At 49.0% G+C, this 19,623-nt stretch overlaps 1 protein-coding gene across 1 annotated transcript in view; it reads left to right on the forward strand.

The window, feature by feature from the left end:
• Window positions 1-376: 376 nt before the first annotated feature.
• Window positions 377-19,623, forward strand: part of PECAM1 (platelet and endothelial cell adhesion molecule 1) — a 62,231-nt gene continuing 42,984 nt past the window's right edge. Inside the window, exons 1-7 of the mRNA XM_077460627.1 lie at window positions 377-777; window positions 874-900; window positions 6,298-6,591; window positions 9,207-9,500; window positions 10,193-10,465; window positions 16,249-16,536; window positions 18,083-18,373. Coding sequence (XP_077316753.1) covers window positions 747-777; window positions 874-900; window positions 6,298-6,591; window positions 9,207-9,500; window positions 10,193-10,465; window positions 16,249-16,536; window positions 18,083-18,373 — 1,498 coding nt within the window. The 5' untranslated portion in view covers window positions 377-746. The remainder of the gene's footprint in view (window positions 778-873; window positions 901-6,297; window positions 6,592-9,206; window positions 9,501-10,192; window positions 10,466-16,248; window positions 16,537-18,082; window positions 18,374-19,623) is intronic.

Raw genomic sequence — 19,623 nt, forward strand, 5'->3', positions numbered from 1 at the left:
GGGGGTTCTACAAAGTATTGACTCCGGGGGGCGCCATACAAATGCCCCTCCCCCACACTTTTCACATATTTATTTGTATCATTTTCCTTCCACTTCACAATTATGTGACACTTTGTGTTGGTCCATCACATAAAATACATTTACATTTTTGGTTGTAACATGACAAAATGTGGGAAATTTCAAGGGGTATGAATACTTTTTCAAGGCACTGTAACATTCCGAGGCATGAGGCATTGGAAACCTCAGCAGGATCATTATTTTTATCACAAGCCAGTTCAGCCCCTAACGCCGCCTCCCCGCGTCACCGCTGGCTGGCGCGCTTTAACCCTTTTGGCCGAGCCTCTCCAGCCTCCAGTGGGTTACTGGCGATCCCTGCCACCCTCATCAGAGCTAATCAGGGCGCACATCCCCTGCAGCGCCCGTCGGGTCATTATGGCATTGTTCAGGAGTACATCTTAAGGACCCAGGCAGGAAAAGTTGCTGCAGGAAAAGTGTCGTTTCCACAACTTCCTCCCTCGTCTGCCTGTGAGCCGAAATATTCCCACATCGCGTCGCCTCTCCAAACCTGCGCTGACACTCGGAGGATGATCTAGCCCTTCGTCTGCGCTGGGCGAATAATTCAGGGGCGAGTCGCTGCTTCCGCCATTCCCAGGACACCTACGTCCCCCCAACGTCAATTTTTTTTGCTTGGAATATTTTTTATTTATTTTTTGAATCGCACAGTGGGCGTCCATTCCAATGTCGACATGTATTTGACGGTAGTCTTACTCCTAGCGCGTAAGTATCGACCAACGCGGTAAGGGAAAAGGTGACGGCTGTCATTTTTCAGGAAATAATTCCATCTTTTTTTCTTTTTTTTTTCTGTTTTTCCAGCCTGGATGGTCTGCGGACAATCTGTCAGTGAGTACACGGCTCTCTGTTTTATGACTTTGTGTCTTAGTTGTGATTGCTTTTCATTATTGAGCCTGTCGGGGTCTGCATATTCTGCTTACACATGGGTGACAATATGGAGATTGGATTTAGCGCAGTTTTAAAAGGGAATCTGTCCGTTTAGAAATCAGGGAGTTGTCGCAGTCTGCATCTTTCCGAACAAGTCATCAGTTGCAGTTTCTGTGGTTGTTTCCTCGCAGATTCATTCTGTTCTATGACGTCCTGTGCCAGGTCCACCATACTCAAGCGCAGGGCTGGACTGGGACAGAAATTTGGCCCTGGACTTCATCCAGACCGGCCCACTTACATTTTGAGTGTCCCATCAGCACCCCTTACATCAGAGGGTCCCATTACCACCCCCTTACATCAGAGTGTCCCATCAGCACCCCCTTACATCAGAGTGTCCCATCACCACCCCCTTACATCAGAGTGTCCCATCAGCACCCCTTACATCAGAGTGTCCCATCACCAGCCCCCTTACATCAGAGTGTCCCATCAGCACCCCTTACAACAGAGTGTCCCATCACCAGCCCCCTTACAAAAGAGTGTCCCATCACCAGCCCCTTACATCAGAGTGTCCCATCACCAGCCCCCTTACAAAAGAGTGTCCCATCACCAGCCCCTTACATCAGAGTGTCCCATCACCAGCCCCCTTACATCAGAGTGTCCCATCAGAAGCCCCCTTACATCAGAGTGTCCCATCACCAGCCCCCTTACAACAGAGTGTCCCATCACCAGCCCCCTTACAACAGAGTGTCCCATCACCAGCCCCCTTACAACAGAGTGTCCCATCACCAGCCCCTTTACATCAGAGTGTCCCATGAGCAGCCCCTTACAACAGAGTGTCCCATCACCAGCCCCCTTACAACAGAGTGTCCCATCACCAGCCCCCTTACATCAGAGTGTCCCATCACCAGCCCCCTTACAACAGAGTGTCCCATCACCAGCCCCCTTACAACAGAGTGTCCCATCACCAGCCCCCTTACAACAGAGTGTCCCATCACCAGCCCCCTTACAACAGAGTGTCCCATCACCAGCCCCCTTACATCAGAGTGTCCCATCAGCACCCCTTACATCAGAGGGTCCCATTACCAGCCCCCTTACATCAGAGGGTCCCATCACCAGCCCCCTTACAACAGAGTGTCCCATCACCAGCCCCCTTACAACAGAGTGTCCCATCACCAGCCCCCTTACAACAGAGTGTCCCATCACCAGCCCCCTTACAACAGAGTGTCCCATCACCAGCCCCCTTACAACAGAGTGTCCCATCACCAGCCCCCTTACAACAGAGTGTCCCATCACCAGCCCCCTTACAACAGAGTGTCCCATCACCAGCCCCCTTACAACAGAGTGTCCCATCACCAGCCCCCTTACAACAGAGTGTCCCATCACCAGCCCCCTTACAACAGAGTGTTCCATCACCAGCCCCCTTACATCAGAGTGTCCCATCACCAGCCCCCTTACATCAGAGTGTCCCATCACCAGCCCCCTTACAACAGAGTGTCCCATCACCAGCCCCCTTACAACAGAGTGTCCCATCACCAGCCCCCTTACAACAGAGTGTCCCATCAGCACCCCCTTACATCAGAGTGTCCCATCACCAGCCCCCTTACATCAGAGTGTCCCATCACCAGCCCCCTTACATCAGAGTGTCCCATCACCAGCCCCCTTACATCAGAGTGTCCCATCAGCACCCCCTTACATCAGAGTGGCCCACTGAGCCATCGGCCCACCGGGAAACTCCCGGTAGTCCCAATGGCCAGTACATGCCTGCTCAAGCGGGAAACTTGGGTGGTCTCACGTGTGCTTATCCATATTGCATTTCAATCACTTATTATTGTTATTATAAGGAAATATTTATTGCACCACCAATTGTGCAGTGCTTTACAAATTAAAAAGAGACAACAAGACACGAGGGTCTTGCTCGTGAGAGCTTACAATCTAAAAGGGGAAGGGCAAGATACCAAAGGACATAACTGTGGTGGAGAAAGTATAAGTTCATTTCTTAGATGGAGGCGGGATAGGCTTCCCTGAAGAAATGTGTTTTCGGGGATCTCCCAAAAGGTGGACAGAGTAGAAAATAGACAGACAGATTGTGGTAGGGAGTTTCAGAGGCTCTGGAGAAGTCTTAAAGGTGAGCATGGGAGGTGGTGACGAGGGAGCTAGAGAGCAGGAGGTCTTGGGAGGAGTAGAGAGGACAGTTTGGGTGATATTTTGGGATTAGGTTGGTGATGTAGCTTAGGGCAGAGTTGTTAATGGCTTTGAACGTTGTTAGTATTTTGAATTTTATTTGTTGGGGCGAAGCCAATGATGGGATTGGCAGTGAGGGCTGGAAAACACTGTGTAGAAGCCAGTGGAAGGATTGGCAGAGAGGGGTGAAGGCCAGTGGAGGCTTCAGAAAAGAGGAATGGAGGACACTGAGCAGAAGCCAGTGAAGGGATAGGCAGAGATGGGTGGAGGACACTGAGCAGAAACCAGTGGAGGGATTGGCAGAGAGGGGTGGAGGACACTGAGCAGAAGCCAGTGGAGGGATTGGCAGAGAGGGGTGGAGGACACTGAGCATAAACCAGTGGAGGGATTGGCAGAGAGGGGTGGAGGACACTGAGCATAAACCAGTGGAGGGATTGGCAGAGAGGGGTGGAGGACACTGAGCAGAAACCAGTGGAGGGATTGGTAAAGAAGGGTGGCGGGCACTGAGCAGAAGCCAGTGGAGGGATTGGTAAAGAAGGGTGGCGGGCACTGAGCAGAAGCCAGTGGAGGGATTGGCAGAGAGGGGTGGAGGACACTGAGCAGAAACCAGTGGAGGGATTGGCAGAGAGGGGTGGAGGGCACTGAGCAGAAGCCAGTGAAGGGATTGGCAGAGGCGGGTGGAGGACACTGAGCAGAAGCCAGTGAAGGGATTGGCAGAGGCGGGTGGAGGGCACTGGAGGTTTTAGCAAAGAGGGGTGGAGGACACCTAGCAGAATCCAGTGGTAGAATTGGCAGAGAGGGGAGGAGGACACTGAGCAGAAACCAGTGGAGGGAATGTCAGAGAGGGGTGGAGGACACTGAGCAGAAACCAGTGGAGGGATTGGCAGAGAGGGGTGGAGGGCACTGAGCAGAAGCCAGTGAAGGGATTGGCAGAGGCGGGTGGAGGACACTGAGCAGAAGCCAGTGAAGGGATTGGCAGAGGCGGGTGGAGGACACTGAGCAGAAGCCAGTGAAGGGATTGGCAGAGGCGGGTGGAGGGCACTGGAGGTTTTAGCAAAGAGGGGTGGAGGACACCTAGCAGAATCCAGTGGTAGAATTGGCAGAGAGGGGAGGAGGACACTGAGCAGAAGCCAGTGGAGGGAATGTCAGAGAGGGGTGAAGGACACCGAGCAGGAGCCAGTGGAGGGAATGTCAGAGGGGTGGAGGACACTGAGCAGAAGCCAGTGGTGGGATTAGCAGAGAGGGGTGAAGGACACCGAGCAGGAGCCAGTGGAGGGAATGTCAGAGAGGGGTGGAGGACACTGAGCAGAAGCCAGTGGCAGGATTGGCAGAGAGAGTGGAGAGGACACCGAGCAGAAGCCAGTGACAGGTGGAGGAGATTGAGCAGAAGCCAATGGAGGGATTGGCAGAGAGGGGTGGAGGACACTGAATGGAGGTCAGTGGTGAGATTGGCAGAGAGGGGTGGAGGGCACTGAGCAGAAGCCAGTGAAGGGATTGGCAGAGGCGGGTGGAGGACACTGAGCAGAAGCCAGTGAAGGGATTGGCAGAGGCGGGTGGAGGACACTGAGCAGAAGCCAGTGAAGGGATTGGCAGAGGCGGGTGGAGGGCACTGGAGGTTTTAGCAAAGAGGGGTGGAGGACACCTAGCAGAATCCAGTGGTAGAATTGGCAGAGAGGGGTGGAGGACACTGAGCAGAAGCCAGTGATGGGATTAGCAGAGAGGGGTGAAGGACACCGAGCAGGAGCCAGTGGAGGGAATGTCAGAGAGGGGTGGAGGACACTGAGCAGAAGCCAGTGGCAGGATTGGCAGAGAGAGTGGAGAGGACACCGAGCAGAAGCCAGTGACAGGTGGAGGAGATTGAGCAGAAGCCAATGGAGGGATTGGCAGAGAGGGGTGGAGGACACTGAGTAGAATCCAGTGGGGAGTGGGGGGATTTTGTCAGAGAGGAGCAGAGGACACTGAGCAGAAGGATTGGCCAAGGGGGGTGGAGGACACCTAGCAAAAACCAGTGGCAGGATTGGCCAAGAGGAGTGGAAGGCAATGAGCTGAAGACTGTGGAGGGATTGGCCGGGGGGGGGGGGGGACACTGAGCAGAAGTCAGTGTAGGAATTGCCTTCTGCTCAGTGTCCTCAGTGAGCAGAATCCAGTGGAGGGATTAGCAGAGACAAGTGGAGGACACTGAACAGAAGCCAACAGAGGGATTAGCAGAGGGGGTGGAGGACACTGAGCAGAATCCAGTGGAGAGGTTGTCAGAGAGGGGTGGAGGACACTGAGCAGAATCCAGTGGAGAGATTGGCAGAGAGGGGTGGAGGACACTGAGTAGAATCCAGTGGAGGGATTGGTAGAGAGGGGTGGAGGACACTGAGCAGAAGCCAGTGGAGGGATTGGTAGAGAGGGGTGGAGGACACTGAGCAGAAGCCAGTGGAGAGGTTGTCAGAGAGGGGTGAAGGACACTGAGCAGAATCCAGTGGAGGGATTGGTAGAGAGGGGTGGAGGACACTGAACAGAAGCCAGTGGAGGGATTGGTAGAGAGGGGTGGAGGACACTGAGCAGAAGCCAGTGGAGAGGTTGTCAGAGAGGGGAGAAGGACACTGAGCAGAATCCAGTGGAGGGATTGGTAGAGAGGGGTGGAGGACACTGAGCAGAAGCCAGTGGAGGGATTGGTAGAGAGGGGTGGAGGACACTGAGCAGAATCCGGTGGAGAGATTGGTAGAGAGGGGTGGAGGACAGCATTTGGTGGTGCAGGTCACATGTTGTTAAACAGCCTCAGAACCATCTGTACCATTTATACATGTTTATTTTGTAGGGCTCCAGGGCGATAAAGGTCAAAAAGGGTGCGTCAGGATTGAATGACTTCAGCTATTGTTCATAGGCTTCAATAAACATCCTTGTGTATTACACAGCAGGTGTCCTTAGACTTTCGGTTCTGGGACATCTGGGGTCCACCATACTCTTCTATCACCTTATTTACCCACAGTGACTCATCACCTGCAGTTGGCACCATCTTGGCACACCCAATGAAACGTCAGATTTAGCAGCTTTCTAATGAAACATACAAAATATTTTTTTTATTATTTTTTTTTATTAAATGTTACTTAATGTTTCAAAGACCACTAAAATGGAACATAAATTTCTATTTGCATATTTTGCTTTTCATTGTTTAACCTTCTTCTTTAGACTTCACTATTAACAGCATTGAACTGAAGGCTTTCCCGCCATCCACCTTAAAAAATGGGGACAATCTGCAGTTGAAGTGCCTTGTGAATATCGCCAAGATCGCCGACTTTGTGCTGGCCAGTACATTCACCTTTTACAAGGACAACAGAGTCATCCACAATGTCACCAACACCAGATCTCAGGCCACTTACACCATTCAGAATGCCAGTGTGTCCCAGTCCGGCTCATACATGTGTAAGATTAATGCAGACAGGAGACAAAAGACGAGCGAAGAAATCAAGGTGAAGGTCACCGGTAAGTCTAGGCTGGTCTCTGTGTTTGTACGGGACCACCGGCTGATACAGGTAACCATTTTTGTTCATTGACACATGCCGAGTTTCCAATGGTCGCTACCAAGATTTCATTCTGATATGGATTCATAGCATAGAACTCATCATGCCAATGCCTCCATCAGTGCAACAGCAGGAAAGACTGAAACATGGTGGATGGAGGTCAGAGCTGGACCCCCATTGGCCATAGGCTCAGTATGCTTTAATACCTCTGCTACTCCTGTGACTACACCACTGGGGATGAACTTCAAACTCTCATATCGGTTACACATTTTGATTATAGAGCCCAACACTGTCTCAGACCACCAGCTGAACCCAACAGAGGTTAGTTGGCCCTAACTGTATTTGGGCTTTTTAATGTGTTTGACAAAATGTGATCATATATAAAAAAAGACTACAGAAAACAAATTATTTTACATCTAAAAAAAGGTTTAATCATTTCCCCTATAAAATAGAAAGGATAACATAGAAGTATTAAAATACAGTGTGCTAGGTTGGGGGAATACCTTATTTAGTGGTTTTGAATTTATTTATGCAAGAGGGGACTCATCTGTGACCCCTGACATCACCCAATGTTATCAGGGACTGGCAACATGCTACAGTAGGGGGTTGGAGACTGGGGACATATATGCTGCAGTAGGAGTTGAAGACTGGGGACATGCTGCAGTAGGAGTTGAAGACTGGGGACATGCTGCAATAGGGGAGTTGAAGACTGGGGACATGCTGCAGTAGGGGTTGAAGACTGGGGACATGCTGCAGTAGGGGTTGAAGACTAGGGACATGCTGCAATAGGGGAGTTGAAGACTGGGGACATGCTGCAATAGGGGAGTTGAAGACTGGGGACATGCTGCAATAGGGGAGTTGAAGACTGGGGACATGCTGCAGTAGGAGTTGAAGACTGGGGACATGCTGCAGTAGGAGTTGAAGACTGGGGACATGCTGCAGTAGGGGTTGAAGACTGGGGACATGCTGCAGTAGGGGTTGAAGACTGGGGACATGCTGCAATAGGGGAGTTGAAGACTGGGGACATGCTGCAGTAGGGGTTGAAGACTGGGGACATGCTGCAGTAGGGGAGTTGAAGACTGGGGACATGCTGCAGTAGGGGTTGAAGACTGGGGACATGCTGCAATAGGGGAGTTGAAGACTGGGGACATGCTGCAGTAGGAGTTGAAGACTGGGGACATGCTGCAGTAGGAGTTAAAGACTGGGGACATGCTGCAGTAGGAGTTGAAGACTGGGGACATGCTGCAGTAGGGGTTGAAGACTGGGGACATGCTGCAGTAGGGGTTGAAGACTGGGGACATGCTGCAATAGGGGAGTTGAAGACTGGGGACATGCTGCAGTAGGAGTTGAAGACTGGGGACATGCTGCAATAGGGGAGTTGAAGACTGGGGACATGCTGCAATAGGGGAGTTGAAGACTGGGGACATGCTGCAGTAGGGGTTGAAGACTGGGGACATGCTGCAGTAGGGGAGTTGAAGACTGGGGACATGCTGCAGTAGGGGTTGAAGACTGGGGACATGCTGCAATAGGGGAGTTGAAGACTGGGGACATGCTGCAGTAGGAGTTGAAGACTGGGGACATGCTGCAGTAGGAGTTGAAGACTGGGGACATGCTGCAGTAGGGGTTGAAGACTGGGGACATGCTGCAGTAGGGGTTGAAGACTGGGGACATGCTGCAATAGGGGAGTTGAAGACTGGGGACATGCTGCAGTAGGGGTTGAAGACTGGGGACATGCTGCAATAGGGGAGTTGAAGACTGGGGACATGCTGCAGTAGGGGTTGAAGACTGGGGACATGCTGCAGTAGGGGTTGAAGACTGGGGACATGCTGCAGTAGGGGAGTTGAAGACTGGGGACATGCTGCAGTAGGGGTTGGAGACTGGAGGCATGCTACTGTAGGGTTTGGAGACTGGAGGCATGCTACAGTAGGGGTTGGAGACTGAGGACATGCTGCAGTAGGGTTTGGAGACTGGAGACATGCTACAATAGTTGTTATAGACTGTAGACATGCTACAGTAGTTTTTGGTAACTGGGGGCATGATACAATAGTGGCTGGAGACTGGAGATATAATACAGTATTGTTGGAGACTGGTTATATGCTACAGTATTGGTTGGAGACTTATGACATGCTACAGTATTGGTTGGAGACTGGGGACATGCTACACTGGTAGTTGGATACTGGAGACATGATACAGTAGGGGTCAGAGACTGGGGATATGCTACAGTATTGGTTGGAGACTGGGGACATTCTACACCAGGTTATTGACTGGGCACATGCTACAGCAGTGGCTGGGGACTATAGTCTTTGTTTATCCATACTGCTGGTAGTACACCTCATATCACAATAATAACCAATCCCCAAACCCTTCCTCCAATGTGACCATCCTTACACCCCCCCCCCCCCCCCACACACACACACACACACACACACACAAACACACACATATATACACACACACACAATCACAGCATTCATTATCATTTCTTTACACTCCTTTTTTCAGCTTCTGCAGTTGCTGTTCAGGCATAAAATAATATTATCCCCCAATTATAAAAATGATTTTTCTTTTATCTCCAAGGACTGTTGGCACCTTTGATCAGCATAACAAAGATGGAGCCCGTCTCAGAGGGAGATGAGATAACGGTCAGGTGTGAAGCCCCAAATGAGAAACCCCCCATGACGTTCAATTTCTACAAGACAGTCAAGGAGAAGGGACCTCCAAAAAAGATTTGGTCCAACAACAATTATGCAGAACTCACCTATGACATTAAAGAAGGGGAGAGCATATTGCACTTTGAGTGCACCCTAAAGCTGATGATTGAGGATGAGCCAGAGTCACCTTTAAGTAGGAGACAGACAGTAACCGTGGTGGGTAGGTACTCCTATTCCTCTACTGTATGTCTAAAGGAGAACTTTAAAAGTTAGATCTGCCTAAATCTCATTGTGCACCCATGGACGTCATCTAGATCATTGAACCAAGGCTTATGTTCCTTGGAATCTTCAGTGTACAGAACTCGGTGGCAACAGCCCCGGCTTTAGGCTGGATGAACTTAGGCATTCATCTTTATCAACTTTGGGTGAACTAACCCTTCCCAAGCTCAACACTCAGAATATAAAATACTTTGTTATTTCAGTTTTGTTTCAACTTTTTTATTTTTGTTGGTGCTTCCATCTAGGACAGTGATGGGGAACCTTGGCACCCCAGATGTTTTGGAACTACATTTCCCATGACGCTCAACTACACGGCAGAGTGCATGAGCATCATGGGAATTGTAGTTCCAAAACATCTGGGGTGCCAAGGTTTGCCATCACGGTTCTAGGAGTTTTTTTTCTTCTTCCGTCTGACTGGGCAGGAAGTGAAGGGAAATACATGGATAGCACGAAATATAGTTTTTCAGTTGTAAAAAACATACTATGTATCATAAGGTTTAGTCTTGGTCAGCACAGACCTACTCATGGACTTAAATCAACACCAGCATTGCTTGTTCTGTTTCCTAACAATATCTACACAGTACATTGGCTGTAATTACACCTTCACACAATGTGTTTTTGGTTTTCCTATAGAGCCGTTTAGCACACCAACCATCACAGTTCGCCCATCAAACAATTTCACGGAAGGGGCAGTCATGGAGGTGACGTGCACAGTTCAGAAGTCATACAGGCACTCCGAGGATGTGAGCATCACCTTACAGAAGGGAAACCACATTCTAAAGGCTTCCAACTCTGAAAGATTGACTTATTCTCTGGTGGCAACTGTGAGCGACATGGGCAACTACACCTGTAAAGCTGAAGGAAAAACAGCCTCAAAAACCACCAGTGCCATGGTCAAGGTGAAAGGTACATCATGTCAGTTTTATCCATTTTGTGTTGGTCCTCAGAGGGTCAGTGGCCAGGACCTGGATGATTGGTCCTTTGGGCAGCTTGTAAAGTTGGTACTCATGTCCCAGTGTTACATTCTTCAAGTAAAGAGAGTCCCGCAGCTGACAACCACAAGGGGGAAGGCGTAGGGATGGCATGACATGTGCTGGACTGCACAGTCTCCGTTTTAACATTGGGTGGTTGGCCACTTTAAGAAAGGGGTGGGCGGAGCCGGGGTCGGAGCCACGGCGTGTCCTATGTGCTAGCAGCCTGTAATGCTAGCATTCCGAGAGCGCAGGAGGAAGCGATACCCCACCCACCCTCCCTGTTTCTACGGGGGGGTTGGTTCCAGGTATATCAGAGGGTGATCCGTTGGGTGGTTCTTGGGGCTTTAGAAGAGGAAGCGAGGTACAGGTAAAAAGCCTGTTGTACCCATCTATGGGATGGGGGTGGTTTTATGTACTTCCAGGTTACGAAGGGTTAACCTGGAAGGGTTTAAAAGGGTAGGTCACTGCTACAGTTGGTTATAGCCTCCGAGACAGGGGTTGCCGTCTGGAGGTCAAGAGGTTAAAGTTGAAGTTGTTCACAGTGACCATTATATTGTGATGCTACGTACCCATGACCCCTTGTAAAGGCTGGGAATGTTTATAGTTTTTAAAAGTTTATGCCATTTTATTAAAATTATATTTTGTTAATAAAGTTTAAGCCTGACGGCCATTTACTCCAATTCTAGTCTAGTCGTTGTTAAAGGGGATGGGGTTTGGAGGGGGTATGCCGGTCATGGGGGAAGGTTTCATAAACATACCACTGGGTTGTGTCCTACAAATGTCATGGCAATTTTCTGAAACCTTTTGAAATTATTATTTGCCATACAGGTTGATCTTGGCCATCAATTCACTGTCTATTGATAGTCATATCTTCCAGTCTACGTAAAATAAGGAGAGGCTCTTGGAACCCAACTGCCATTTAATCAAGCACCTATTTAAACGTTATCCATGAGTAATCCAGGCAAGGCTTCCTTTGTTCTTAGAAGAGTGTGTAGGTGGGGCCCTGATTCATACCAGCAATGACCATGCTGGCCAGGGACTCCTGCAACTGAAACAATATAGCGTACCCAGGGCAGGACTTAGGGTTGTGGGGGCCCCTGGGCTTGAGTCACTTTCGGGCCCTACCTTCTATACATTTCCATATTTATCGGCGTATAACACGAGCTGGCGTATAACACACACCCCAAGTTTAGGAGGGAATTTTAAGGAAAAAAACTTTTAGGAGGGAAGTTTAAGGAAAAACTTACATTTAAATGCCCATCAATGCAGCCTTATGAGTGTCCATCTGCAGCCTTGCCCATCCATCTGCAGCCTTGTCCAGTGTCCTTTGCAGCCTTGTCAGTGTAGCCTTGTCATTTGCAGCCTTGTCATTGCAGTCTTGAAGTTTAAAAATGGCGCCGCTCGGGTCCTGTCGGTGGCTCTCGGGTCCTCTCAGCGGCTCTCGAGTCCTCTCGCAGTTCTCGAGCGGAGCCGAGAGTAGCCGAGTGTACTCGGCTCGACTCACAGTCACGCCCAGTCCCTGTGTTATGTCCATCATAGGGCAGGACCAGGTGTGAGCGGAGCTGAGCCGAGTACACTCGGCTATGTATCTCGGCGCGGCCCGCGGGGGCCCCCTATTGGGCGGGGCCCATGGGCTTGAGCCCAGTCAAGCCCAATGGTAAGTCCTGCCCTGAGTGTACCCACACCTGTATCGTGAAGGAAATCCACCATCTTGATTACTCATATTCTCCCAAATTCTCCAGAAATAAAGGAATGTCCACACATTCAATCTTTTTTAACGTTTTACATCAGCAGCAACAAAATGCACAGGTCCCCTCTGCCTCTTTACCCCCAACATCAGCAGCACTGTACAGCTTACACAATAGAATAATAGGGGTAGCCTCTTCCCATAAACTTCTGCCCAAAGCTCTTCTTGCTCTAGAATATATGGGACAAATCTAGCCCCACCCACAGTATCTACCCAGGGGAGGGGGTCTCCCTTTAAGGGATACTTACCCCCAACATCAGCAGCAATGTACAGTTCAAGCTTAACGTCAATGCAGGGTTGCCGACCTTAACTTTGCAGTTCCTCATTGTAGGTCCCAATAGGCGGACACTTCAATGGAACTTAAACCGGGCCTACCCCCAAAGCGTTTACCTCCTGAGGCTACAAGCTTTCATAAAACTATAAAAGGGGTAGCCTCTTCCCATCGACCTCTGCCCCAAGCTCTTCTGGCTCTAGAATATAAAAGAGACAAGTCTAGCCCCATGCACAGTATCTACCCAGGGGGGGGGTTCTCCTTTAAAGAAATACCAACCTCTGCCTACATTTGCCGCCTTTGCCTCTTTACCCCCAACATTGGCAGCACTGTACACTTCAAGCTTAATTTAAACATAACTTCCAATTCCTCACTGTAGGTTCCCATAGGTGGGTACTCCAACAAAACATGAACAGGGCCTACCCCAAAGGTTTCACTTCTTGAGGCTACAAGATTACATAATAGTATAATAGGGGAAGCCACTTCCCATCAACCTCTGGCCCAAGTTCTTCTGGCTCTAGAATATAAAGGGCACGTCTAGCCCCACCCATAGTGTCTACCCAGGGTAGGGGGTCTCCCTTAAATACAACTTTGCCTCTGCCTCTTTACCCCCCAACATCGGCAGCACTGTACATTTCAAGCTTAACTTCAACGTAGAGTTGCCAACCAGCACTTCGAGTTCCTCACTGTAGGTCCCTTTAGGTAGGTACGTCAACGGAACTGAAACCGCGCCTACCCTAAAGGGTTCACTTCCTGGGGCTACAAGCTTACATAATAGTATAATAGGGTAGCCTTTTCCCATCAACCTCTGGCCCAATATCTTCTGGCACTAGAATATAAGGGGCACGTCTATCCCCACCCACAGTATCTACCCAGGGGAGGGGGTCTCTAATAAAGACATACTAACCCCTGCTACATTTGCCGCCTCTGCCTCTTTACCCCCAATATCGGCAGCACTGTACAGTTCAAGCTTAACATCAACATAGGCTTACCAACCAACACTTCCAGTTCCTCGCTGTATGTCCCCTTAGGTAGATACTCCATCGGAACTTGAGCCAGGCCTACCCCAAAGGGTTCACTTCCTGAGGCTACAAGCTTACACAATAGTATAATAGGGGTAGCCTCTTCCCATCAACCTCTGCCCCAAGCTCTTCAGAGAAGGGTTTCCCTAAAAGGGATACTAACACCTACTCATATTTGCTGCTTCTGCCTCTTTACCTCCAAAATCAGCAGCACTGTACAGTTCAAGCTTAACTTCAACATAGGCTTGCCAGCCATCACTTCCAGTTCCCCATTGTAGGTCCTCTTAGGTGGGTACTCTAAAGGGAACTTAAACTGGGCCTACCCCAGAGGGTTCATTTCCTGAGGCTACAAGCTTACATAATAGTATAAAAGGGGTAGCCTCTTCCCATCAAGCTCTTCTGCAGGGGCGGACTGACCATTGGGCTACTCGGGCACTGCACGAGGGCCCCATGCCACTAGGGGGCCCCATCAGGGTTGCCAGCCTCAGTAAAACCCAAGATTATAGTTGCCCCACCTCTCCAGTACCTTCTCAGCCAATAGAAACATGTCTGTGTGTACTGTGTGTGTGATATTATACTGTGTGTGTGTTTGTGTATACTATGTGGCCCCATAATCTCTGATTGCCTGGGGGCCCCATAATCTCCTATTGCCCGGGGGCCCCATGAGTTGTCAGTCCGCCCCTGCTCTTCTGGCTCTACAATATACGGGATAAGTCTAGCCAAACCCACAGTATCTACCCAGATACATCTTACATTTGCTTTCCTGGCTCAGATGTGCTCGGCTATGATAATTTGGGGAGAAAGAGTGGTAAAGCAAAAGAGCTAAAGTGCAAGAAGATTTACATTTACTTGCTAGAAAATGTTTTTTTATAGAAAGGGATGTTGTTGTTCTGTGATGTGGTTATCAGGCCTGGATTTACTCCCTTTGCTGCCCCAAGGCCGGGTCCTTCAATGCCGCCCCCCCCCCCCCCCTCCACACACACATAGCCTACCAGTGCTACCTATCAGTGCTCATCAGTGCCGCCTATCATTGCTCATTAGTGCAGCCTACCAGTGCCCATCAGTGCAGCCTACCAGTGCCCATCAGTGCAGCCTACCAGTGCCGCCTATCAGTGCTCACCAGTGCAGCCTACCAGAGCCCATCAGTGCATATCAGTGGCGCTTATTAGTGCAGCCTACCAATGCCGCCTAGGAGTACCGCCTCATCAGTGGCAATCAGTGTAGCCACGTCAGTTTCAAAATATCACAGCTTACAGCTTACTAGTGTATATTACTCACACAACTTTTATTATAGCATGGAACACTTTGCAGTACATGAACTTTCACTGAATGTGGACTGTTTAATGAGTTTGAGCAGAGTATGCATAGAGCACTTTATTGCAATATGCATGCTCTGAAAAATTGCATTTAAAATCCACACCGAGCCTAAGACCACTGCCACTTGACCTACAAAAATAAATGCAATTTTACTTACTGTCTGTCCTGGCCGCCACTTGCGGGGGTTCCCATGTTCCTGTCAGCCTCCTCTCTCTTTTCCTCCTACAGCCTGGCTACAGACAGTCACAGTCTGAGACCCCGCCCCCCCCCCGGCCAAGGAGAAGCTGCATAATAGGGATGTCACATGGAGGAGGGTAGGCGGAGCATTAGGCCCCACCCCTATCACAAGGAACATGCACGCGGTCTGGCCAGTCACAGCCTCACAGGGCGTCAATTGCTCCCCCCCCCTGGCCAAGTACGTGGCCCGTAATTTAGCAAGTGCCACTGCCAGTGCCACTCCACACTCACAGGCTGCCGTGCCAGGGGCTATGTTAGTGCGACTGCGGGGGGGGGAGCAGAGAGAAGTCGCTGCAGGAATGGAGCCGCCCCTGCCCCACTGCCGCCCCGAGGCCTGGCCTCGGTGGCCTTGTGGGGAATCCGGCCCCGGTGGTTATTTTACATAATGGTTTTCCCAAAGCCATGTTCCTGGTTGCCAATATGCTAAAGAGCTTGTAAAGTCAAAATTTGTTTTAACTAATATAAAAAAAATATGTTATACTTACCTGCTCTATGCAAGGATATTGCACAGAGTGGCCCTCAAATCCCCTTTTTTTTTTAGAGACCCCCTTTGGCACTCTCCGCTCCGCCTTTTGCCACCATAGGAAGCTGCCTCTTATGGGAGCATACGTGCAGGCATGGTCCCAAGCAGGGCTGTGTGCGTCCATAGACACACACAGCATGGCTTGGCCCCACTCCCTCCTCACTGGATTTGACTGACAATGGCTCCCAGCCAAAACCAGCCAAGAGAGGGTAGAAGACCTACAGACAGGCACAGCGTTTTTAGGGCAGGTGGGCGGAGGGGGATTAACATCAACTGGGAGGTTTTGCATAGAATGCGTTAAGGTAAAAAAAAAAACTGACTGTAGAATCACTTTAAATAATATCAAAGAGCTTTGTGGATTAATATCTAAGTTCATCAATCACCATGCCATATTGGAAGACCACAGATCTCCACATTCTCCTTTATTCCATGTTTATTACGTTGACATATAGATGACTTTTTATCATTTAAATTTCACTTTTTGGTTTTTGGAGGTAAGGAAAGGGAAAGGGAAAGGGAAAGGAGAAAACCTTTAGTATATTTTATTAATATAAATGCCGATCAACAATGCAATAAACAAAATGCTATTCTTTTCCAGAGCTGTTTCCAAGACCTCGACTAACTCTGACGCTAACAAACAACAAGACGGAGTTCATAAATGATGGAGATCTGGTGGCTCTCGAATGTTCCGTTTCCAGTTTATCTCCTCGGGAGTCAATCAAACAGGACTTTTATTTAATAGTCAACAATGGAGAGCGGAGACATATGCGAAGGGGAGGGAAGTTCCTGATGTACTTGAGGTCAACGGACAGCGGACACTACAAATGTGAGGTCACCATCGCCAACATCACCAAGACTAGTGAGCAGGTTCAGGTAAAGGTCTATGGTGAGTAGAGTGAGAACCTTCTATATCCACATCTCTGCTTATTTTAGATGAGCACACATGGCTCTACACCCACCGGCCACTTTATACACCTTGCTAGTACCAGGTTGGACCCCCTTTTGCCTTCAGAGCTGCCTTAATTCTTTGTGGCATAGATTCAATCAAGGTGTCCATTTTGGATTGAGATGTGGTGAGTGTGGAGGCCATTGGAGGACAGGGACCTCATTGTCCAGTGGTGAGATGATTGGAGCTTTGTGACATGGGGCATTATCCTGCTGGAAGGAGCCATCAGAAGATGGGGACAATGTAGTTATAAAGGGATGGACATGGTCAACAACAATACTCTGGAAGGCCGTGGTGTTTAAACCATGCTCAATTGGTACTAAGAGGCCCAAAGTGTGCCAAGAAAATAGGGCACTCCTAAACTCTGCACTTTGTGCATAATGCACCCCTAAACTCTGCACTCTGTATATAGCACACACCTTAATTCTGCATTCTGCACATAGTGCACCCCTGAACTCTGCTATCTGTACCTAGTGCACTCCTGAATGTTGCACTCTGTACATAGCACACCCCTAAACTCTGCACTCTGTATATAGCACACACCTTAATTCTGCATTCTGCACATAGTGCACCCCTGAACTCTGCTATCTGTACATAGCTCACCCCTGAATGTTGCACTCTGTACATAGCACACCCCTGAATGTTGCACTCTGTACATAGCACACCCCTGAATGTTGCACTCTGTACATAGCACACCCCTGAATGTTGCACTCTGTACATAGCACACCCCTGAATGTTGCACTCTGTACATAGCACACACCTGAACCCTGCACTTTGTACATAGCACACACCTGAACCCTGCACTCTGTACATAGCACACACCTGAACCCTGCACTCTGTACATAGCACACACCTGAACCCTGCACTTTGTACATAGCACACACCTGGACCCTGCACTCTGTACATAGCACACACCTGGACCCTGCACTATGTACATAGCACACACCTGGACCCTGCACTCTGTACATAGCACACACCTGAACCCTGCACTCTGTACATAGCACACACCTGAACCCTACACTCTGTACATAGCATACCCCTGAACTCTGCACATAGCTCAGCCCTAAACTCTAAACAATTTGAACAGACCCACCGTTTGAATTGGGGCTGGGGGCATGGTTGAGTTCCTGTGCCTATTCTCCTTAAAAAAAGCCCTTTATATAGTCTTGCAGATACAACCGGCCCTTTGAGGGCAACCATAATGCTGATGCAGCCCGTTATAACACCCCTGACATAAAAGAACCAATGCAGCATCTGAATGATTTAATTGAAGTAAAAAAAAAACATATCTGTATACCAATCTAGAGGTTTAAACAAGCAATTTACAGGATGGAAAACGTTATATATAAGGTGACAGTGTGTGGCTTCTGAGATAGAGGAGGAGGAAGCAGTGCTGGATCAGTAATCTGTAGATAAGGTGACAGTGTGTGTCTTGACAGATAATTTGGTTCTTTTTAGCCTCTAACATTTGAACTTTCTCCACCAGCTCCAGTCACCAAGCCGGAACTCAAACAGATTCTTAAGGGTAACAAAATGGTGGTCCTCGGGGACACCCTAATACTAACCTGCAGATCACCGACCGGCACCCCTCCCATTGTATATACTTTGTACCGAGAGGAAGAGCCGCTTGAGATCAAGGAGATGAAGAACAGTAGTGAGGTCACATTCATGGTCAACACCACCAAGCTGCATGATTTGGGACACTACAAATGTAAAGCCTCAAACAGGAACCACAAGTCCAGTGCACTCAGCGAGGTTCTCAATGTCATGGTTATCGGTATGTGTTTTATATACATTTAACATCTGTTGGACTTTTTAGCCTTTTACAGAAATATACATAGGTCAGGGCAGCATTGTGGGGACCTTTTTAGCTGACATGTAGAACAGTGGTCTCCAAACTGCAGGCGCGAGCAAGGATGTGGCCCTTTGCTTGCCTTTATCTGGCCCTTGGGGCACCATGTTATCCACTGACATCAATGATGGGACACCATTCATCTCATGGACATCAATGATAGGACACCATTCTTCTCATAGATACCAACGATGGGCGTAGGACACCATTCTTCTCATAGACAATAGTGATGGGACACCATTCTTCTCATAGACAATAGTGATGGGACACCATTCTTCTCATAGACAATAGTGATGGGACACCATTCTTCTCATAGACACCAATAATGGGCGTAGGACACAATTCTTCTCATAGACACCAATAATGGGCGTAGGACACCATTGTTCTCATAGACACCAATGATGGGGCACCATTCATCTCATGGACATCAATGATGGGATACCATTCTTCTCATAGATACCAATGATGGGACACCATTCTTCTCATAGATACCAACGATGGGACACCATTCTTCTCATAGACACAGACACCAATAATGGGCGTAGGACACCATTGTTCTCATAGACACCAATGATGGGGCACCATTCTTCTCATAGATACCAACGATGGGACACCATTCTTCTCATAGATACCAATAATGGGCGTAGGACACCATTCTTCTCATAGACATCAATAATGGGCGTAGGACACCATTCTTCTCATAGACACCAATGATGGGGCACCATTTATGCCATAGATACCAACAATAGGGCATTATTCCTTCCTCTATTCCTTCCACTAAAACCAATGATCGGACATTGTTTACTCTGACTGACGCCAAGGCCTTTTCTAATCCCACTGGCCACAGTCCGGCCCCCCCCTAAAGCCTCAAGGACAGTAAACTGGCCCTTTGTTCAGAAAGTTTGGAGACCCCTGATCTAGAAGTTTGAACTGAGAGTTAGCAAGGTATGACTCGGGGTTTGGGTAGATGGACAGAAGCAGTAAGCTTTTGGATATGAGAGTCATTTGAGATCCTTCACAGGTGTATTTGACCTGTAGTTGACCTCCTACTAAGCTGCTTCAAGAAGCTTTTGCATTGCTATTGATTTGTATGGAGAGAAAAGTGGTTATGATGCAAACAAAAAAAACATGCACACAGGATACTACAGTTTCCCCTAAAATAAGACCTAGCGTGA

This window comes from Lithobates pipiens, unplaced genomic scaffold (genome assembly GCF_037356315.1).
Source record: "Lithobates pipiens isolate NorthernLeopardFrog02 unplaced genomic scaffold, aLitPip1_a1.2 Scaffold_28, whole genome shotgun sequence".
In the NCBI taxonomy this organism is placed as follows: domain Eukaryota; kingdom Metazoa; phylum Chordata; class Amphibia; order Anura; family Ranidae; genus Lithobates; species Lithobates pipiens.